A 21,542-nucleotide genomic window follows, 5' to 3' on the forward strand; every position below is an offset into this window, starting at 1 on the left:
ACTGGCACATCTACACCACAGAATCGCTACTCTCCTGTACTTCACATACTGCTTCCATCTATATGTATTCTTACCTTTCTTACCTAAATTTCCTTAAGAAGAATGATCATTTCAATGTCAGGTATACGGGAAGCATGGAATACATTCTTCTTAATCTTAGATTTTAGTTCCTTATGGTCACCTAGTTGAATCCCTTCCTTTGACAAGTTAAGCAAATTAAGATTCAGAGAAAGAAAGTAACTTACATGTGACTACACTTCCAGTTAGGGGCAAAGCTGCTACTGGGTCCAGTGACCTATTGACACCCCTCCCTCTTACTGCCCCCACCCTCGTCCAAGTGAAAGTAAAACAAAACAAACAAACAAAACAATTTTTCCATTTATTCATCACCTACCTGCTAGGTACAAGGCATCCATAAGCTTTAACACAATCCTGCAAGATAGCTACTATCTCTTATTTTACCACTGAAGAAACTGAGTAACTTTGCCAAAATGACCTAGCCAATAAGTAGAAAGGCCATGAATGGGATTTGGAGTCGGTCCTGATTCCAGAGCCTGTGTTCTGGCTGTGCCATTTAACTGGTCAGGTCTAAACAGTTATACTCATGGGTTAATTTCAGAGAAACTGTTTTCAGGATTAATCCCGATGAAGCAGATAGAAGGCTACACAGGTATAAACCCTACTGAAGCTAGTTGGTGTAACTAATAGAAACCACTTATTGAAAAACATTTATACACAGGATGACTGCAAGGAGAAACCAGATTCACAAAGCCCAGACTACCAGTAATCTTACCTGACGCAGTGACTGTCATGGGTAAGGCTCAGAGTCCACTTAGGCCATGCACTGGCCTACGGGTCATCCTGCCAGCCTGCCGCAGACACTGGTTTGAACAGCAAAGGCTGCTTTACGAATCTCTTCTTGGTGACTTCAGGAGACACTGACATTTCTCCCTTTTCTTTTTGCTCTTATTTTCATTTATGAGCATACTGCTATATACTGTCGTGTTTACTCACGCCACATATGCATGAAACCCTCTCTCCAGCTACGCTGAATCCAGCAGCATCACTGTCATCTGGAAACGTGTTAGAACTGCAAATTCTTGGGCCCTACTCCAGACCTACTTAATCAGAAACTCTGGAATGAGGTCAAGCGATCTGTGTTTTAACAAGCCTTTTAGGTGATTCTGATACACACACACTCAAGTTTAAAAACCACTGGTTTAATGTATTTTGCTCTCAAATTGTGAATACTGCATACGACACCCCCTAGGAAATTAAAAAGCACACTAACACATAAAAGGCACCAATAAGTGGGCAAAGTTATTTGTTTTACTTTAACCCAGTGTTTCCTAAATACCTGAAGACTAAAACCTTATTTTCTTTTGGACGTATTACTTATTTCTATCCTGTAGAACACACTTTAGGAATTGCTGGTCTAGTAAAAGGATTAAAGCAAAATCATCAGAAAAATGATTCTTTCTAGTAGGCCTAATGTTATTACTGATAGCCCTCCTTAGTATCACTCTAAGTCTACTGTTCTTCAAACAACAAAATGTAAAGCTAACATCTAGGCACAAATGGACTTACCTTTAACTCTGGGCCTACTCCAAGGATCTGTAAGGCTTTTGCTTGTTGATAAAGTATGTGCTGAAAACCTTCGCACACATACCAATCCCAGCCTTTCTCTAAATGACAAATGACAGGTTTCAGATATTTGCATTCCCAACTTACTAAATGCAATGCTGCTACATAGTTACAATTGTGTTTTATACACTTCAACCGGAATTTTTTCATACCCCTGAGTAGAGTTTCCATTCTTATACTCTCTTGCTTCCCATCTGGCAAATCTGTACATAAATGCTAAAGCTAAACAACATTTTTATAATTTATCAGATTTTAAATATTTTAAATTATCTATAGTTTTTCTGAAATGTTAATGTTCAGAGACAGAAAAATGAACAGTCACCACATTAAAAAAATGAAATAAGTTTTATAAATGTATACTGTACTGAACAATGGCCAGCAGAATCCTAAATGAAAGGACACTCAGCCACTGCTTGTATGACTCCTCTGTTCCAACTCACATGGAAAGGGAACAATGAGTATTTGGAGAATGAACGAACAGAAGTGAAGATGTGAAGCTCCAAGATCGCAGGAAAGGGCAATAAGAATATACAAAGAAAATAAACTGCTCAACAGCATTCTCCTTTTCTCAAGATGGTTCTAGGTTCCTGGGTGAAACTGAAAGCAAGGAAGCTAAGATTTATTGAGCTCAGCCTAGTTACCAGGTATTTTAAGTAGGTTACTTTCTTCCAACCTCAAAACAACCTTAAGAGATTGTGACGAGAACTGCCACTGCAATGGACAAAGCTACATGTTTAAATAAAACTACCAGTTGAAGAGAATGTTAAAATCTGTTAAGACCCTTATGTTTTACCCCTCCCTACTGGACAAATACTGTAACTCTTTGAAAAATATGTTATGAGCGCACAGCTTCTGAAGTCTGTTACCATGACTCCAAGAGGTTCTCTCCCCTCAGAATGTCACAGGACTCCTATGCCCTTCCCTTACCTCAAATGTCACAAGGCCTTCCCACCCCTGCTGACTAATGGACTTTCTGGAAAGGGTCTTAGCTTGTATAGGAGTAAAATAGGAAGCCTGTAATTTTGACGCTTTCCAAAGGTCAGGGAGTTTAAACTCTCCAAGCTCTATCCATGTGTGCTCTCTCCTTCCTGCACACTGCTCTGACAAACTGATAAAGTCGTATTTTAAATTCTCAGTCTGGGTTCCTATTCTGTATAATAAATGGTATTACATTCTCACTTTACAGATGAAGAAGCAACTAAGGACAAAGAGGTTGAATATAAGACTCAACATTTAATTTGAAGCACCTGACGTTCCTTCAGCAATTTAAGTTTAAAATATACAATTTTAACTATTAGATAGGTCAAGGCCAAATTAATCAGGTTTTACTCTAAAAAATTTAATTAAAATTAATCAGGTTTAGCCTAATAAAAATAGTCACTACTAAAGGTTAAACAGGAACATGAGTTGGCATTTTGGCAGTCTCTCTGTTATTCATCTAAGAACAGCAATGTATTTCATATAGATACTTCATTAACATTTATATATATAATGTATTTCATGTGTGTATCCTTAAAGCTACCTCAGATAGAAGAGTCCACCATTACCATTAGCCTAGTTTCAAACCTGAGAATCTGGCCCTAGGCAATTAGTCACAGAAATAAAAAGCATCAGCTAAACTTAACCTCAGATTCTTCTCAATAATGGTTAATTATTATGTACTCACTGGATTAATGAAATAGAGTACTTTTCAAAGCACACCCATGCTGAGCTTATTTTAAGGGAAAATAATGTTCCCTATTTTAAAAGGGTGTGTTCAAAATTCAGTGTGAGAAATGGATTTCTGAAAGCTGAATATCATGTTTAACTTGCCTAACCTGACAACTCCACAGCTGATTCATTTCAGAAAATAAGCATTTTTCTTTAAAAGCACAGAAAATCATATAATAGATAACAGATATAAAACAGAAAAACATACACCAACACACAAAAAGAAATATGCTACATTTGCTAAGATTATTTTTGGCATAATAGTTGCTCCACTGGAAAATCAAGTCATTAACAATAAGCAGAATAAAAAATGGACATGTTTTAAGACATCTGCTTCCAATTTTACCATCAACAATTATCCACTCTAATTCTACTTTGGATTACCTGCTTAAAATTCTGGCAACTTCTTTAGAATCTATTTAAAATTCCATTCCACATCCCCAAATCATGAAAGTGAAAACATGATTGAAAAATGCTAAGCACATATGAAGAAAGAGCTTACCAAGTTTTCGTTTTCTTTTAAGTCCCCGGTTGATGGCTTGTATTTTAGTATTAGGAATAGCCCCAGTGTTTATAACTTCCCTAGATCTCTGCAGGAAATAGAAGCAGACCATTAAAAAGACCATAAAAAGATAGTTTTACATCTCCTTAACTATACTGCCAAGCATGCTCTGGGATGTATAATGAACCAGATTGTGAGTGCCAGGACCAATGATGGTAATATTTTGGGAAAATTAGATAAAGTGTAACATTCTGGTTAGCCTTTATATTGCTTTTTTTTTTTTGCGGTACGCGGGCCTCTCACTGTTGTGGCCTCTCCCGTTGCAGAGCACAGGCTCCGGACGCGCAGGCTCAGCGGCCATGGCTCACGGGCCCAGCCACTCCGCGGCACGTGGGATCTTCCTGGACCGTGGCACGAACCCGTGTCCCCTGCACTGGCAGGCGGACTCTCAACCACTGCACCACCAGGGAAGCCCTATATTGCTTTCTGATTCAAAATTTCTCAGTACCTAAAACTGTGCCAGGAACACAGTAAACACTAAATAAATGTATGTCAAATGAATAAAGTTTTATTTTAAATTGATTTTTAAATGTCTGAAACCAATCATAAAGTCAAATTTATTCACTTTTTTCTCTATCCAAAACATACTTTGAAATTAAAATAACTTCTGTATTCACTGTAGTCAGCAATGCCTAAGCTACATACAGATTAGTTTCATCCTACTTTTCTATGTGTTTGAATAATACTCTAAAACAGCTTTATTTATGAAATTATAAAAGTGCTAATTTTATTCTTAATCAAACCTATAGGATTTTAGAATGACTAAATGCTGAGTACAGTTCATCCCAAAGTCTTCAATTCTAAGTTCTCTCAAGGGCTGGTATCTAAGATTCTGGTTCTCTCACAACCAAAATATAAAAGAATTAGGTCTAAATGATGGGGAAAAGGTGAAGATTTTTAACCAACAGGGAACATTTATATATTTGTCCAAATTTAGAGATTTGGAATGAAATTTATCTTCAACTTTCATTAAGAACAAAAGAAATGTCTCTAACAGGATTTTTGGAATACATCCTCTCTTGTTAAAGAAACCACATTCAAAGCAGTTCTGGTGGACTGGGTTGGCCACACTGAGAAAATAAGACATGTCAGAATACACACCAAAGCAGTTACCCAGCAAAAACAGGTAAAACCTATAAACAGTAGGCAAGAAAAAAAAAAAGGGCTTAAAATCTGGATTAGACAAAATGTGAAATAACTAAAAGCTAGAAAAAGCTACGTATACAAACTGAAGCTGTAACTAATTAAATTACTGAATAGTTATATTGTGGAATATTTATACAGTCAATTAACACGTCCACAAATGTTTAGAATAACACAGGACAATATTTATTAAGACAGAAGATTCAGTGGTACTCACCCACATCCCCTTTCCCTTCTCATACACAGAAAAAAAAAAAAGAAGACTAAATGGAAGCTATGAAAAGAAATGTTGTATGTTGAGATCACTGATAATTTTAGCTTTCATCTTCATAATTTCTAAATTTTCTACAATAAATCTGCTCTTATGATCATAAAAATCTATTAAACTCACACAATTCTAGCATACACCTTTATTAAATACCCACAAAATACTTCCGAGAATGTCTATAATATAAATTGGCCGGATTTAAGACCTGAAAATTTTTTTCCTGTATAAAATCAATCAAGATAACATTCTAATTCCTTTATCAATTCAGAAGGCCTTCTTCCAGACAGTGGAGTATCTAAAACATGAGAATTATATACAGAGTAAGTCGAAGGGCAATGAAAGGAGCAGAAAAACAGGGGAAGTTGTGCCACAGCCTCTACTCTTTGCAGGTGCAAACCACCATCTCGTCGGTCGTTCCCCACCCACTGGATTTCCACACCGACACGACACACCCCCGCTCTCCAGGAAGGACTGATTGTGTCACACTCTATATGAAGACAATAAAGCCAAGAGAAGCCACTTAAGTTGTGCAACACAGAGCTCTGCCTATCACATGGGAGGCATTGAGACAGGTTCTGCGTCTGTTTAAAGATGGTGCCCACCCTCAAGAATGCTACATTCTTGACAAGTTATTCCATACAGGCTGATATCTTTCAAATGTGGAAACAGTGGCATTAGGGGCTTTCAAGTTAAAAAACGACTGCAGCAGATTTTATCAGACAGAAACAAACAGAAACATTATCAAAGACAGAAATAAAAGAAAGCAATTAGTTAAGGTAGTTTAATTTCTCCAAAAATAGTATATGCTGACTTCATCTGCTAACGATAAACAGTCCATTTAGACACATCTTCCTTCACCATGTTTACATTTGCACTGCTGGTACAAAAGCAAAAACTATTAATGCCTCAATATACATCAAAGCAAACTGCACATATTTAAAGTGTACAAGTTGATGTGTGTGTATATCCACGAGACCATCACCACAAACAAGGTAATGAACATATCCATCACATCAACAATTTCATCGAGTACATATCTTCTTTTTTTTTTTTTTAGTACATATCTTCTTAATACTCTGTGTGACCAAATGGGAAGCAGACTGAAGAACAAAGACTGTCTCAAGGAAAAGCTCTTGGGTGATTGAGTTGCAAGCGACATTAACCACTTTTCTCAAGAAAACTATTTTTTACTTCATACATTTTGTCCAGGCTTTTAGTTGTTTAAGGTGGGCTCCTATTACTTCATCCTGGCCAGAAGAAGTTCACACAGTTACTTATATTTGTCCCAAATTTACCTTTCTTATATAGGCCTATACGGCAAAGGTAGTATATCTGTTCCTTCCTGGCTCTGTAGACTTTGAGCAAATCCTTTTCCAGAGAGCAGAGTCCTGGCATGTTTAGCCTGTCCCAGAGGACCTAGCACTCCCAGTGTGAAGGGAGCCTCATTTACCAAGGTTCCACAGGACAGTAGGCCAACCTCTACCTTAAGAGACAGGTGTGGTGGAATAAAATGACCACTGACGTTGGAAGCCTGAGGTTCAAGTCCTGGCTCAGCACTCTATCCATGTGACTGTGGCAAACTCACTCAACTGATGAGCCTTACTTGCCCCATCTACAGATAGGTGTAATAGTATACACATCTCACGGGTTGTTATGAGGGGATGAATTAATGGATGAGAAAACACTCTGTAATGTGTAAGGCACTGTACAAAGATATAATGACGATGAAGCACATTTCTCATACTCCCAACAGTCTTTCTAACATTCTGTCTTCCAAACCTCTAAGCTACCACAATACATTAAAAACTCTTAAATAAGTGGTAACTAATAAAAATAAATGCATCATCTTGTAAGTGCAATTTTAATTATTTCCCCTTATATACATACCACACAGTCTGAATCAGGAAAACATTTATATATGTGGCCCAACATAATTTCAAAAGCTCATCCTAAATCTACCTTACAAAGTCTTCAACCCTTGTGTAAGCATTTGAGGACCGCTTACATTTTTCATATTTGGACATTGCCTGAGTAATAAAAATAGATCAGTTTTGGGGGGACCTATGCCACATGTTAGGTTGAAACTGCAACTTTTAAAGCACAAGCAAATTCATAAATGAGGTCTGTTACTTACTTCTGTAACATTGTGGCAAGAAGTGCAATAATATTTGCCTTCATCAGTGAGACCCCAAGAGACAGCAGCACACTGAGAACAACGGTCTTTGAACTCTTTCTGTAGGAGAAAAGGAAAACCACATTCAATACATTGTACCTAAACGCTGCAGTTCTACTTAGAGGGTTCCCTACAATTTTACTCTATAAATAAAGAATCACTGAGAATAGAAAATATACCAGAGGGATTATCTATAAACAAGAAGAACAGTTCAGTCTGAGCCATCTGAAACTGAATTAAACTATTAAATGTTTCTAAAATATGCAGTGTGTGAGGGTGAAAAAAAAAAAGACAAAGAAGACAAGGTGGTAGGGGTAAAGTGGGAAAAAAAGATGAGTAAATAAAACTCCTTGAACATGCTGTGAGGAAAAAAGATGATAAGATTCAAGAATAGAGAAGATTTAAAAAATAGAAATAGCATACCATTTGGAACTTCCTCCAGGACACTAAGAACACATACCCACCACGAAGGAGCCACAGTTTTATTAGGGTTGTTTCAAGTTTCGATTTGTTCACGCAGCAGTATAATGTATAATGTATAATGTATGTACTAGGCACTTAACTAGGTGCTGGGGATTTGAGGGTGAGCAAAACCGACAAGATCCCTACTCATAACTATATACGACGCTAATGGTGAGTTCTAATTGCTAATTTCATTAACCTAGCATCTACAGACGTTAACCCTCATTCAGTAGACATTTATTGAGCGTCTACAATGAGTAAGGCCTTCCATCACCATAATGCTTCTGTACATACATAGACTGGCACCAAATTATCCATTCGCAACTCTCTGGTGCGTGAAATCTTATTATTGTTGATCTAATTACCGACTGTTCCTCTAACACCATCAAAGAGTGGCATTTTATGAAGTGGGTCAAAATGCATGCCAAATCTACTTCAACAAGTTGGTCAAGTTTTCAGCGACTCCATGTGGATAACTATTGTAATCTTGGAGTGTCCCCAAACCCGAATTTGGAATTCCTGCACAGGCCATGGCTAAGATTCGCAGAGACACCAGCAGGGGTTACTTGGGGGCGTTCTGGTTCCAAGCCCCGCCTCCCTCGCCTAACCTCCAGCATCAAAGGGAACTTCTGGGTGGTCCCGTTTAGAGATGAGACACGTGGGTGGCCACCCCACAAAACCCACAACTTCAGCCTCCTCCCGAAACATACCCACATCGACGAACACCCCACCGTCCCTTCACCCACAACCTCACCCAGCCAGAAACTCCAGCCTCTTCCCCCAAAGCGCGGGCACACGCGGCCCGCCAGCCCCGCCAGCCCCATCCCTGTCCCCACGCCGCAGCCTTCCGCCCCGTTCCCCTTCGGCCAGTGGCCGCCCCCACAGCCAACCGGCGTCCTCCACCCCTACTCCTCAGCCTCCCTCCCCTCCCGCCCCGCCGCCCTGCGGCGCGGCACTCGGCCCCCTCACCGCCTCCTCCAGGTCCATAACGACAGCGCCGCCGCCGCCGCCGCCGCCGCCGCCGCCGCCGCCGCCGCCGCCGCCGCCGCCGCCGCCGCCGCCGCCGCCGCCGCCGCCTTCGCGGCCCGTTACCCCGGCAGCGAGAGCAGCTTCCGGGAGCGGCGGGAAGAGCCCTCCGGGCGGAAACCGATACCCTTGACTTTGGATTTCCGTCTCTTGCTAGCTCAGGGATGAAGCGCCACTGATCCTGCATCCCCAGACAGCATCCCTTTCCTAGTCGAGGTAACTAAAACCAATCAGTAAAAAAGTGGGCGGTGCCTACTGCTGAGAGGATTCAGTCTCTGTTCCGGCAGCCGTTCCGGCCCGGTAGCTCTCCTGCTCTCGGGCTGCGAGGGGGGAGCGGTGGCGTGGACTCAGAGCGCTCGGGGCTCTCCACCTGGTTCTGGCACAGGAGAGGCACCGGGTTCTGGAGAAAAGAACACGTGGTTGAGTTAGACCTGGGTATGTAATCATGGCTTTTCTGCTTCTTTGTGCCTCAATTTCCTCCTCTGTAAGAATTAGGTGTTATCTGTGGGTCCCTCGCGATGGAGCCTCACATGGTAAATGCTCATTAAATTTAGCTTTATTGTTGTCCCTTCATTGGGCACTTTCATTTCATTAAACAGGCGCTGTTTTAGGTCTTGGGGATTAAGCAGTGAACAAAGTAAACAAAAATTCCTGCCTTTATGGAGATTATAATCTGGTGGGGAGAGACAAAAATACATAAGGAGAATATATGGTATGTTAAACGGGCGTGAGTGCCAAGGAGAAAAATAAAGCAGGAAAGGAGAATGGGAGCCATACTGTGGTTTCAGTTTTAAATGGAGTGGTCAAGAAAGGTCTCCCTGAGTTGGTGACCTTTGAGGCAAGGGAGCAAGAACCATGTTGGGAACCTCATTCCCGGCAGAGGGAACAGTGAGTACCAAGGCCCTAGTCCTGAACCTCATGCCGGACCATTTAAGGATCAGCAAGGAGGTGAGCGAGTGGCTGGAACAGTGAGCTAAAGGGAGAGTAGAAAATGAGGCAGGGACAAATTACAGCTCTAAGGACTTAGACTTGGAGAAATTAGAGACGCCGTTGGGGGAGTTACACAATCTTACATGTTTAACAGATTACTTTGGCTGTTGTGGGGAGAGTGGACTGCTAGGGGGCAAACGTAGAAGTTGGGAGGCAAGTCAGGAGTCTGTTACAATAATCCTGGTAGCTTGAACCAGGTAAAAGCAGCGGAGACAGTGAGAAGTAGACAGATTCTGGAAATGTATATTTTGAAGGTAGAACCATAAGGATATCTTGATGGATAAGAAGCCCATCAAAGCAGCTGTCGAGGATGAAGGGAGTCAAGGATAACTTAAAGAATTTTGTCCTGAGCACCTGGAAGGGTGAAGCTGTATTTGACAGAGTAGGGGCAGACTATGGGTGGACCAGTTTGGGAGGCGGGTAGAGGAGGAATCAGGAATTTGACTTTGGACCTGTGAAGTTAGAGATGCTTATAAGACCTCTAGGTAGGATGAGAAGGCAATTGGATATAGCAGTCTAGCATTCAGAGGCAAGTTCTGGACTGGAGATATGTATTTGGGATTTATCTCTGTCTAGATGGTATTTAAAGTCATGAGAGTAGAGGAGATCACCAAAATCTCCTTATTCACCTGTCAATTCATTTCTTTTGCAAAGTCGTTAAACACCCACTATGTGGCAGGCACTGTGCCAGCAATTGGGAAATGAGAGATAAACAGGACAGGGTCCTTGCCTTCAAGAGGCACCCAGTCCAGTGGAGCATTCAGTCTTATTATTTTAATCATGGCATTAGATAAATGCTCTTCTCCAGCTGTGTCACCCAGGTCATTTACCACGCTTGGCTCTGAAACTTCAAACTCTTTCCAAAAAACCTTACCCATCTTCAAAGCATTAAGTATTGTCATATGAACAGCATGATTATAGGCCTCTAATTTTCTAGACAAACCCTGATTTCAAATGTTGAAATTTTACTATGGGAAGGGGGCACTGCTGAATGCCCAGCTAAACTGGAGTTAGTATGTTGAACTGAAATACGAGCACCATAGCATCAGGAAGTTTTGTCTTTTTGTTTATTGCTGTATACCCAGGGCCTAGAACAGTACTCAGCTTATAGAATGTGATCAATAAATATTTGTTAAATGGATAGATGACTTTGTAAGATTTTTACGTATATGCAAAATAGTTTAAAGAGATGACGTATCTTGATTTGAGGCTTTGGACATGTGGTTGCACAGAAATGAGTTACAGATTTTCCCAGCCATTCCTTAACAGAAAATTGAGTGTTTTGAGCAAAGTCAGACTCCTTGGAAGAAATTGTCTTCTTAGACTGTAAGACTTAGATGACTATTTCAGCAGAGAAGCTTTAATATGCATTTCTTAAAACTGGTTCACATGCCATTGCTGACCTGTCAGATTGGCACAGATGATTTTTGCTTAATGGAAATAATCAGTGGCAGAAGGGCTCAGTGAGATGGACTCTGTCTTGTACTGCAGGTGTGAGTGAATGTGGGCATATTTCTTGAGAAAAATTCAGCTGCATAACAGGTGATATGGTGGAGCAATATTGAGGCAATGCCAAGAAGAGGAAACAGGGAAATAAAATTAGAATGGAGATAATAAACCCTTACAGGGATTGAAGAGTCCCTGGGCCAAGATTTGATATAACACCAAAGCCTGATTGAAGGTATTAATATATCTAAAGAAAGAATGTGTAATCAGCAAGAGATGTATTTAGCCCTTCAATCCTAACAAAAGGAGGACCTAACCATAGCAAGGACCCACACACCACTCTTAGGCCCACGCAGTTAACGTCCCCAGGGAACCATACCTCTTAAGTGACAGACACAGAATCCAACACAAACTATTATTCAATGCTGCCTGTAGGGAGAGAGGACACTGAATATAAAGGATATTTTCTCTGGGTGTAGATTACTGGATTAGCAGTTGTTCTTTCAGCTCTCTGAAGACATGGTTCCATTTCTTCTAACTTTCATTGTTTCTGTTGAGAAGTCAGCTGCAAATGTTATCAACTATATGCTAAGTAACTAGAAAATTCCCAATTGTTTGGAAATTAAGCAATAAACTTCTAAACAGCCCAATCAACTGAGCAGTCACAATGGACTGACAGAACATTTTGAACTGAATAAAAATGGAAATGTATCATAGCAAAATTATGAAATGCACTTAAATCTGGAGGGCAATTTATAGCCTGAAATTCATGGATTAGAAAAAAGAAAGGCTGAAAATCAATGATAGAGACATACATCTCAAGAAGTTAGAAAAAGAAGGTTAAACCAGATAATAATAATAATAATAATAATAATAATAGAAGGAAGGAAATTAAAAAGAAGAGAGATTAATAAAAGAAAAAGCAAACATTCAGTGGGGGTGGTCCACAAACTAATATTAGCTCTTTAAAAAGAATCATAAATTCAATAAACCCTGGAAAGACCAATCAAGAAGAAAAGCAAAATTAACCAATATTAGAACAATAAAAGTGACATCACTACAGATACCATAAACGTTAAAAAGATCATAAGAGGATACAGCTCTAAGACAATAAATTTGAAAATGTTGATGAATGGACAGATTCCTAGAAAAACACATAATCAAGAGCTATGCAAGAAGAAATACAAGATTTGAACAATCTTATACCTATTTAAGAAACTGACTCTATAAGTAAAAAAAAAAAATTTCTCACAAAGAAAACCTCAATCTCAAATGGCACAGCTGGTAAATTCTACCAAAATTTTGCGAAAGAAATAACACCCATCTTACACAGACTATTCCAAATAATGAAAAAAGAGAGAGCAGTTACCAATAAATTTTGTGAGGCTACCTTAAACTTGACGCCCAAATCTGACAAGGATATTTCAAGAAAAGTAAAAATTGAAGTCCATTCTCTCCCCAGGACAAATGAAATATCAGCAAACTGAATGCAAGTCCTTTGCTGTATTCAACAATATATAAATAGAACAGTAAATCAAAAGGACATTGGGTTTATTCTAAGAATGCAAGGTTGGTTTAACTTTGAAAAACAGTAACAACAACAATTTAAATAGTAATCCAGATAGTGTGGTGCAAGGATAGACAAAAGATCAATGGAACTGAATACAAAGTCCAGAAACTGACCCATAGATACATATAAGATAACCTGATTTTCAACAAAGGTGCTGCTAAAATTCAGTGGCGAAAGGATTGTTCTACAATAAATGATTCTAGATCATTTGAATTGAATTCATATGAAAATTATTGACCCCCTATCTCACACAAAAATTAATTTGAAATGAATCACATACCTACATGTGATAGGTAAAACCATAAAGCTTCTAAGAAAAAAAAAAGTAGGTAAATATCTTTATGGCTTAGGATAGGATAGATTTCCTTAAACGATCACAAAACAGCACTATCCATGAAAGGAAAGATTGTTATATTGGGCTTCATTAAAATTTAAAATTTTAGTTCATCAAAAGACATTGTTAAGGCAAACAAAAGACTGAGAGATGGTACTCATAATTCATATATTCAACAAAAGAGTTATCTCCATAACAAAGAATTCTTACAAATCAATTAAAAAATAATTAAAAATAGGCTAGACTTGAACAACTAGTTCACAAAAGAGGACAGCTAAAAGAACAATAAATATATGGAAAGGTGCTTAACATCATGAGTCATCAGAAAAACGAAAATTAAAACAACAATGACAGGGGACACGGGTTCGTGCCCCGGTCCGGGAAGATCCCACATGCCGCAGAGTGGCTGGGCCCGTGAGCCATGGCCGCTGAGCCTGCACGTCCGGAGCCTGTGCTCCGCAACGGCAGAGGCCACAACAGTGAGAGGCCCGCCTACCGCAAAAACAAAAACAAAAACAAAAAACAACAATGAGATGCCACCACACATCTACCAGAACGACTAAATATTTTTTAAAAATTGAAAGTATCAAGGTTCGCCAAGAATATGGATGAATTGGGTCTCTTCTACTTTCCTGATGGGTGTATAAATTGAATATTTTGGAAAAGTCTTGGAAGTTATACTAAATCTATGCTAATTATGACCTGGCAATTCCACGCCTAGATATATACCCAACGTAAATTAGTGCATATGTTCACCAAAAGATATGTACAATTATTTTCATAAACCTTTCTTTATAATAGCCAAAAATTACAAACAACCAAATGTCCATCAACAGGAGAATGGACAAGCAAATGTGATTTAGTCATCCAATGGAATACAGTACAGCAGTGAAGAAGAATGAACAACTGCTACATAAAACAACATGAATGAAACACAATGACATGCAGAAGAAGCCTATGGTGAATTTAAAATGGCCTTAAATTTTTTTGCCATTTCTCGCATTGGTTCTTGAAGTAGAATATGATGTAATAAAAACCTGGGACTTCCCTGGTGGCTCAGTGGTTAAGAATCCACCTGCCAATGCAGGGGACATGGGTTCAAGCCCTGATCCCACATGCCACGGAGCAATGCACCATAACTACTAAGCCTGCGCTCTAGAGCCCACGAACCACAACTACTGATCCTGCATGCCACAACTACTGAGGCCTGTGTGCCTAGAGCCCATGCTCCACAACAAGAGAAGCTACCACAATGAGAAGCCCATACACCGCAACGAAGAATAGCCCTCACTCACCACAACTAGAGAAAAGCCTGCGCTCAGCAATGAAGACCCAACGCAGCCAAAAATAAATAAATAAAATTTTTTTAAAAACCAAAAACATGTGCCCAGATCTAATCCTATCCTAACACATACCCCTTAGACAGCAAAATACCAGAGAAAAATTTTGAGCATGCATACCCATTATACAGATATGTATTTTTGTATATATTATATACATGCAGGACTGTTCTAGTGATGTATATTATAGAACACTCATAAATATATAAAATAAATGTTTATATGTTTATTGATAAAATAAATAAAAATTTAATTTACTTATTAACATAATAAATAACTTTCAGTGAAAATACTAGTAAGAGTTATGTAATTAAAGAGTTCACTAGTCTTTAAATCTTGGCTTAATACTGTAATACAGTGACTTGTAGTTTTTGTCCTAAGTTCAATTTAATACTTCTTTTTAATGGCAGTCATAAAAGAAAAAGATACCTCACAAAGATGCATAGAACCAAGTGTTTTCATAACAATGGACACATGTGCAAATATCTAGTCTCAAAATGCTCTCTCCATAGCATGTTACTTCGAAAAAAGCAGTAACTTTTTTTTTTTTTTTTTGCGGTACGCGGGCCTCTCACTGTTGTGGCCTCTCCCGTTGCGGAGCAGAGGCTCCGGACGCGCAGGCCCAGCGGCCATGGCTCACGGGCCCAGCCGCTCCACAGCATGTGGGATCTTCCCAGATCGGGGCACGAACCCGTGTCCCCTGCATCGGCAGGCAGACTCTCAACCACTGCGCCACCAGGGAAGCCCCAAAGCAGTTATTTTTTTATGCATTAAACAACTGAGTGCCTAGCTTGTGCCAGACACTTTTTTTTTTTTTTTTTTTTTTTGGCTGCATTGGGTCTTCGTTGCTGTGCGCGGGCTTTCTCTAGTTGTAGCGAGCAAGGACTATTCTTCGTTGCGGTGCGTGGGCTTCCCATTGCAGTGGCTTGTCTTTGGTGCGGAGCCCGGGCTCTAGGTGTGTGGGCTTCAGTAGTTGTGGCTTTCAGGCTCAGTAGTTGTGGCTTGCAGGCTCAGTAGTTGTGGCTCGCTGGCTCTAGAGTGCAAGCTCACTAGTTGTGGTGCACGGGCTTAGTTACTCCACGGCATGTGGGATCTTCCCGGACCAGAGATTGAACCTGTGTCCTCTGCATTGGCAGGTGGATTCTTAACCGCTGCGCCACCAGAGAAGTCACCAGACACTTTTTAGATACAAGGAGGAGATAAAGCAATAAACAAAAACATCTCTACCTCATGAAGCTTACATTCTAGCTGAGGGAGACGCATAATAAATAAATAAATAATTATAAAATATGTCAGATAGCAAAACACTGCCACAAGGAAAAAGAAAGCAGAATGTGAAGATTGGGGGTGGGTGGGAGTTGCTATTTTAGACAAAATGGCCTAGGAAGGCCTCTCAAAGGTGAAATTTGAGAGAAGACATAAAAGAACTGGGGGACTGGGACTTCCCAGTGGTCCAGTAGTTAAGACTCCGCTTCCAATGCAGGGGGCCCCGGTTCGATCCCTGGTTAGGAAACTAGATCCCACATGCTGCAACGAAGATCCCGCGTGCCGCACCTAAGACTTGGCCCAGCCAAATAAATAAGTATTAAAAAAAAAAAAAAAAGGAACTGGGGGACCTAGCCATTTAGATTTGTTGGGGGTTAGCACTCCCGGTGCAAAGACCTTGAGACAGTAAGGTGGTCCTTAATAAGCCAGGAGGAGGTGGCAGAGGGCAGGAGGTGAGAGAGGTGGCCGGGCCAGGTCATGAGTAAGTTCTTGTGGATAATAGTAAGGACATTAGAGTTTATCCTCGGTGAGATGGAGAGCAGAAGAGTGACGGCAGCTGACTCATAGTTTAGAAGGATTGCACTGGGTGTCTGGAGAGTCGATTGGAAGGGGCTGGTGGAGGGGCAGGGAGATCACTTTGGAGGCTAGAGAAATGACCCAGGTGTGGGCTGCTGGTAGGGTGAGGATGGAGATGCTGGTGAGAAGTGGTCACCTTCTCCATAAATTTCAAAGGCAGAAGTAAAAAGTCTTTCCTTACGGAAAGGGGTGTGAGGAAAAGAGAAGAGTTAAGGAGGACAGCAACATTTGGGGTCTGAACCTACATAAGAATGCAGTTGCCATTTTACTGAGACAGGGAAGACTTAGGTGTGGGCTTATGGTAGGGTTTGGGGAAAAAAATCAAGAGTTCAGTTTAGAAGATGTTTAAGTTAGTGATGTCTATTTGATATCCAAGTGGAGATGCTGAACGTGCTGTCGCATAGATGTTTGATGCTCAGGGGAGACGTAGGAACCGGAGGTATAAAGTGGGGAGTCCAGAGCCTGGCTAAGGTCATCAAGGGTCTGAGAGTAGACAGAGAAAAAGGTGTGAGATCTAAGACTGGCCGCTGCAGTGTGTGCACGAGGAGGGGCCAGAAGGAGGACCCGGAAAAGGAGCCTGAGCCAAGTGCCTGGGGGTAGAAGGTGGCCAGGAGCGTGCGGTGTCCTGGATGCCAAGTGAAGAGAGCGTGGCCAAAAGGAAGAAGCCCTCAACTGTGTCCAGTGCTCTGGAGAACTACGGGAGGACAGGGTCCGGGGGCCCACTGGCAGATTTGGACAATGGTACCATCAACGACAAGAAAGCCAAATAGAGTTGTGTTCAAGAGCGCAGACCTCACCTGTCAGGAACTCTGTTGCAGACAGAGGCGGGGGAGCCGTAGCTGGTAGGCGATGTAAAGTCCAGAGAGACTTTGGTCTGCTTTTGTTTCTTTGCTTGCTTAAGACGTTTATAAGCTGATGGAAACGAGCTGTCAGAGAGGGAAAAATGCTGATGCAGAAGAGACAGGGCACGATTTCAGGGGGCTCTCCCTGAGCTGCGAGAGGGGCGCGGGATATGCGGCCCAAGCAGAAGGGTTGGCCTTGTAGGCAATTCATCTGTGAACTGAGAGCGTGTGAGCAGGCTCAGGCACTGGTGGGAATGGCTGGAAAGGCTTTCCTGAGTATTCCAGTGAGATGGGAAGCAAGTCATCAGCTGAGTGGGGTGGGGGCTTGTACGAGGTCTAAGGAGGGATGGGAGGTGTAATAGCTCTTGGAAATGGGGGAGTTACACCAGAAATCTAATAAATTGTCAGGCAGCATTAGGGGCCCCCTGGGCGTCTGTGATCGTAAATATAGAGATAAGGCCACTCAACACATCCAGCCATTCAGCTGCTCGCTTGGTTAAAACATCCCATTTACTCCAAAGGGACAAGTGGGGTGTATTCACAATTCCAAAAATATCTGCCAGGCAGTATGCCCCTGACAGCCACTTGTTATCACATGTCCAAATCTGATACTTTCATTTTGTGTAAAAAGAAAAAAAAGACAACTCATCTGCAAGTCTGACAGGTCTTTTTAGTATTTTGCCATGAGACAACCAACAACCCTCGAGGTGGAAAAGGGACTTTCACGGGTATTCAGCCCATTACAGGTTAGGGTGACAATCCCGTGGCATCTGCAAGGTCTTGTGTTTATAAAATTAGCCAGACCTGTGGCATCCTGCAGCGATGTGCACACTTCTGCCTTCCGCCTTTGCTGCCACTTCCTGCTAGTGCATGAGGCCATGGATGGATTTCACCCGCGGCATTCTAGGCAACCTTATCTCAGAGTCCTTTTATTATTCTAGTCAAAGCAGCCACTCTTTCATTGGTTATATGGACACAATCTTACCCGAAATATTGCTTTTATAAAAGAAATTATTTACTGTTGAGAATATATGCTCCCGGGTGCATCTTCCCATTAGCAGCTCCTCGAAAGTAATTCCTTCCATATTTCATTTTTGAAACAATCTAGTGACTACCACGAACAGGGACTTGTTAGAAACGTCTGTATTTTATCCAACTATATAGCAAACCTTCAAATTGCAAACCTGTGTAATTTGTTCTCATACTTGTTTCTTCTAAATTTTCAGCACTTTCTACGTCTTCCAACATTATTTGTTGTCTGTTATTTCAGCCGTATTTATTACAACAGAATAGAAAACTGATAACTATAAAATATAACTTTAGGGAGTAGATAGATGCTTTAGAAAACGCAGCTGGGTAGGTAGGTACCATGACTAGGTGGGGTAAGTGCACAGAATTTTTATGAGGTCATCAGGGAAACCTCTCTGAAGAAGGGCCAGATGAGCCAAGGTGGGAATGCAGTGAGAACCGTGCAGGACTATGGGGGACTATGTCCCAGGGAGAGCGACAAGTCCCAAGACGGAACCGGGCTTGGTGTGTTTGAGGAACAAAAGGAAGCCTGTGTGTCTGGAGGGTCACAGGTGAACAGTAGAGTCATTGGCCTCGGGGTCAGATGCTGGGCAAGGCCCAATTGCTGAAGGTCTCCTGGACCCACGGTGCTAATACGAGGCCAGTACACCCTTACAGCCCCTTCTACGTGTTACACCAGGCGTCCCTGGTGGGTCCTGCCTCCTGGCCACCATCACTGGCTCCTACCAGGGAGGCGGGAAGGGACTCCTGGTGGATCAGCTGCGGCTGCCTTGTCCTGCCCACTTAGCCCAGACCTGTGTGTGGGGATAACAGGCTTCACAAAATTCTGACTCAGAGAGAGCAGGGAGAGCCTGGGGGAGCAGAAAAATGGGGCCCCACATAGGCATAAGCCAGGTGTTGGGGCTTCACTGGGAGGGCAGATACTCCCACCCCAGGAGAGGAGGAAGGAAGGGCCTGAGGACACCAGGGTGCAGCCCCCGCTTCTCACGTTCTTGCTGAAACTCACTTCCGCCTAAGGGCGTGCATTTGTTAAAACCCTCCACGAGTCTTCCGGCCAAGGGCGCTAACAGCGCTGCTTTCCTTGGTGAGTGAGAGCCAATGCATATGTAACGTCTTCTGGGCCAAACACCAGTCTAAACCTGTGAACTCCTTTGAATATTAGCAGCAGCAGCAGCCCCATTTTACAGACAAGAAAACTAAAACAAAGAGATTTTAAATTTCTGTAAGTGGCCGAGCCAGGAGTCAAAACCAAGTAGCCTAGTGGAGAACATGGTTTTGGCCACATGGCCCTCTCTGGAAGGTCAACCTCATGAAATACGGCAAAATACGGCCCTCTACAGTGGGTCCCTGTGGCTTAGCCAGTAATAAGATATTGACTACGTTAAGAACCTCAGATGATATTGTAAGGCTCAGAAAATGTTTGAATATAATTACTCTTAGTTCAGCAGAAGCTGAGGGACAATTCAGTACTGCAAACAATATTGTTTTATTAAGAGAAATTCTGTATTTCAAGACCACAAGTGACCTAGTGGCTACTGATTTAATGGGGAAGTTATTGGAGGAGTTTGACGTGTTTCACTCTGTCAAATCCTAGCCCCAATAGGGACATTATTTAATTAGTGAGACTGTATCAAACCAAAGATCACACAAAAACCAGAAATGACTTAGAAATTATTGCACTGATTTGATGAATGCTCTGTGTTTCAACTTACATCATCTGTAAGCAGTTTTATTATATAAACAGATATAGTTTGGTTTATTTAGAAAATAGAAGGGAATGTATTTTTAAATTGTGATTTACGTAGAAACTTATACATAATATATATTTCCCTACCAGTTGCTAAATATGAGTATTTTGAATATTTCTTCTGAGGCCACAGAAGGTATTTCAATTTAATTCTAAATGTGTTGAGAAGTCATTGAAGGATTTTGAACAGAGGAATGACATGCTCTATTTTATTCTTTTAGTTGTTATTCAGGTCTCTGTATGGGGAACAGCCACAGATCACAAGGGTGGAATGAAGATGGCTAATTGGGAGTGTCGACTGAAAAAATGCACCACCTAAAAGTTGGGAATTATGTTTTATTCAGCGGACATACTGAGGACTTAAGCCCGGAGACAGCCTCTCACGTAGCTCTGAGGGATTTCTCCAAAGAGGTAAGGGAGGAGCCAGGATATATAGGAATTTTTTGCAACAAACAAACAAAAAACAAAAAAAACCCAGGTAGTCAGAACATCAAAAGATTACTGTTAATTAAAGAAAAACCAGAATCTCAAGTTAATGCATTTAGCACTTTTCTGCGTATGGGCAGGTGCAGGATGCTCATTGAAATCGTTTCTTTGATATGCACCTTAGCCATCTGGGGCCAGTATCCTGCTCGCTCCATCCTGAACACCCTCCGGGTGCACCATGGGGACGTGGGGCCCCTGTGGTTGCTGAGGGCTCGATGACCGCAACAGCCTTTGTTTATTGATATGGCAGGCGACATTCTCTGTCCACAGGAGGCTGTTACAGGAATCCAACCCAGACACGGGTGTACTTGGATAAGAACACCGTCGTGGGCAATGGGATATAGATATACTTTGGAGGTGGAGCCAGCAGTGGATTGCGTGTAGTTGTGAGAAGAATCCTAGGGATCTAGGATAACGTTGTGAGGTGAATGGTGGAGCAGAGATGGTTATGAACGGGTTTGGGGTGAAAATCAAGATTTGGGACACCTCAGGTTTGATATGTCTCTTAGAAATACAAGAGGAGACATTACATTTAAATGAATCTGGAATTCAGAGATGTTCTGGCTGGAGACGTGGATTTGGGTGTCCTAGTGTCAAAATGAGATTTAAAGCCCTAGGACTGAATGAGAATACCTGGGGAGCGAGAGTAGCCAGTGAATGAGGCGAGAGCCCCAGGCTGAGACGCGGGCTCTGTGACCTTTAGAAGTCAGAAGGGCAGAACAATCTAGTAAAGGGAGTACAGAAGGAGCGGCTAAGGGGAATGAGGAAAACGGGCAGAGTATGGTGACCAGAACCACGTGAAGAAAGTGTCAAGAAAGAAGAAACATCAAATGCTATTAAGAGTTAAGCATAAAAAAACCCGACAAAAATAGTTAAGCATAGAGTTGAGCTTAGCACAGGACTTAGCAAGATGCGCGGCACTGACAAG

General features: G+C 41.5%; 1 protein-coding gene and 1 long non-coding RNA gene across 18 annotated transcripts in view; one reads left to right on the plus strand and one right to left on the minus strand.

The window, feature by feature from the left end:
• TAF1B (TATA-box binding protein associated factor, RNA polymerase I subunit B) overlaps positions 1-21,542 on the minus strand; it is a 107,050-nt gene that overhangs the window by 50,352 nt on the left and 35,156 nt on the right. For 3 of the 4 annotated variants that reach the window (XR_010934166.1, XR_010934165.1, XM_067703735.1), the window contains exons 1-4: positions 8,932-9,008; positions 7,462-7,560; positions 3,857-3,944; positions 1,588-1,685 (exon numbers count right to left, since the gene is read on the minus strand). Coding sequence is in view for 2 of the 4 variants with exons in the window: in XM_067703735.1 (XP_067559836.1) it covers positions 1,588-1,685; positions 3,857-3,944; positions 7,462-7,560; positions 8,932-8,949 (303 nt within the window). In the remaining 2 variants the exon portion in view is untranslated. Of the gene's footprint in view, positions 1-1,587; positions 1,686-3,856; positions 3,945-7,461; positions 7,561-8,931; positions 9,009-21,542 lie in introns of those variants that run through there. The other variant, XM_067703736.1, reaches the window with a different exon arrangement.
• The window catches only part of LOC137205488 (uncharacterized), a 73,676-nt gene continuing 61,243 nt past the window's right edge, over positions 9,110-21,542 (plus strand). For 7 of the 14 annotated variants that reach the window (XR_010934174.1, XR_010934172.1, XR_010934178.1 and 4 more), the window contains exons 1-2: positions 9,134-9,423; positions 20,350-20,539. This is a non-coding gene — a long non-coding RNA (uncharacterized lncRNA). Of the gene's footprint in view, positions 9,424-20,349; positions 20,540-21,542 lie in introns of all 14 variants that reach the window. The other 7 variants (XR_010934175.1, XR_010934173.1, XR_010934169.1 and 4 more) reach the window with 6 other exon arrangements.

The sequence above is a fragment of the Pseudorca crassidens genome, chromosome 14 (assembly GCF_039906515.1).
Source record: "Pseudorca crassidens isolate mPseCra1 chromosome 14, mPseCra1.hap1, whole genome shotgun sequence".
NCBI lineage: Eukaryota > Metazoa > Chordata > Mammalia > Artiodactyla > Delphinidae > Pseudorca > Pseudorca crassidens.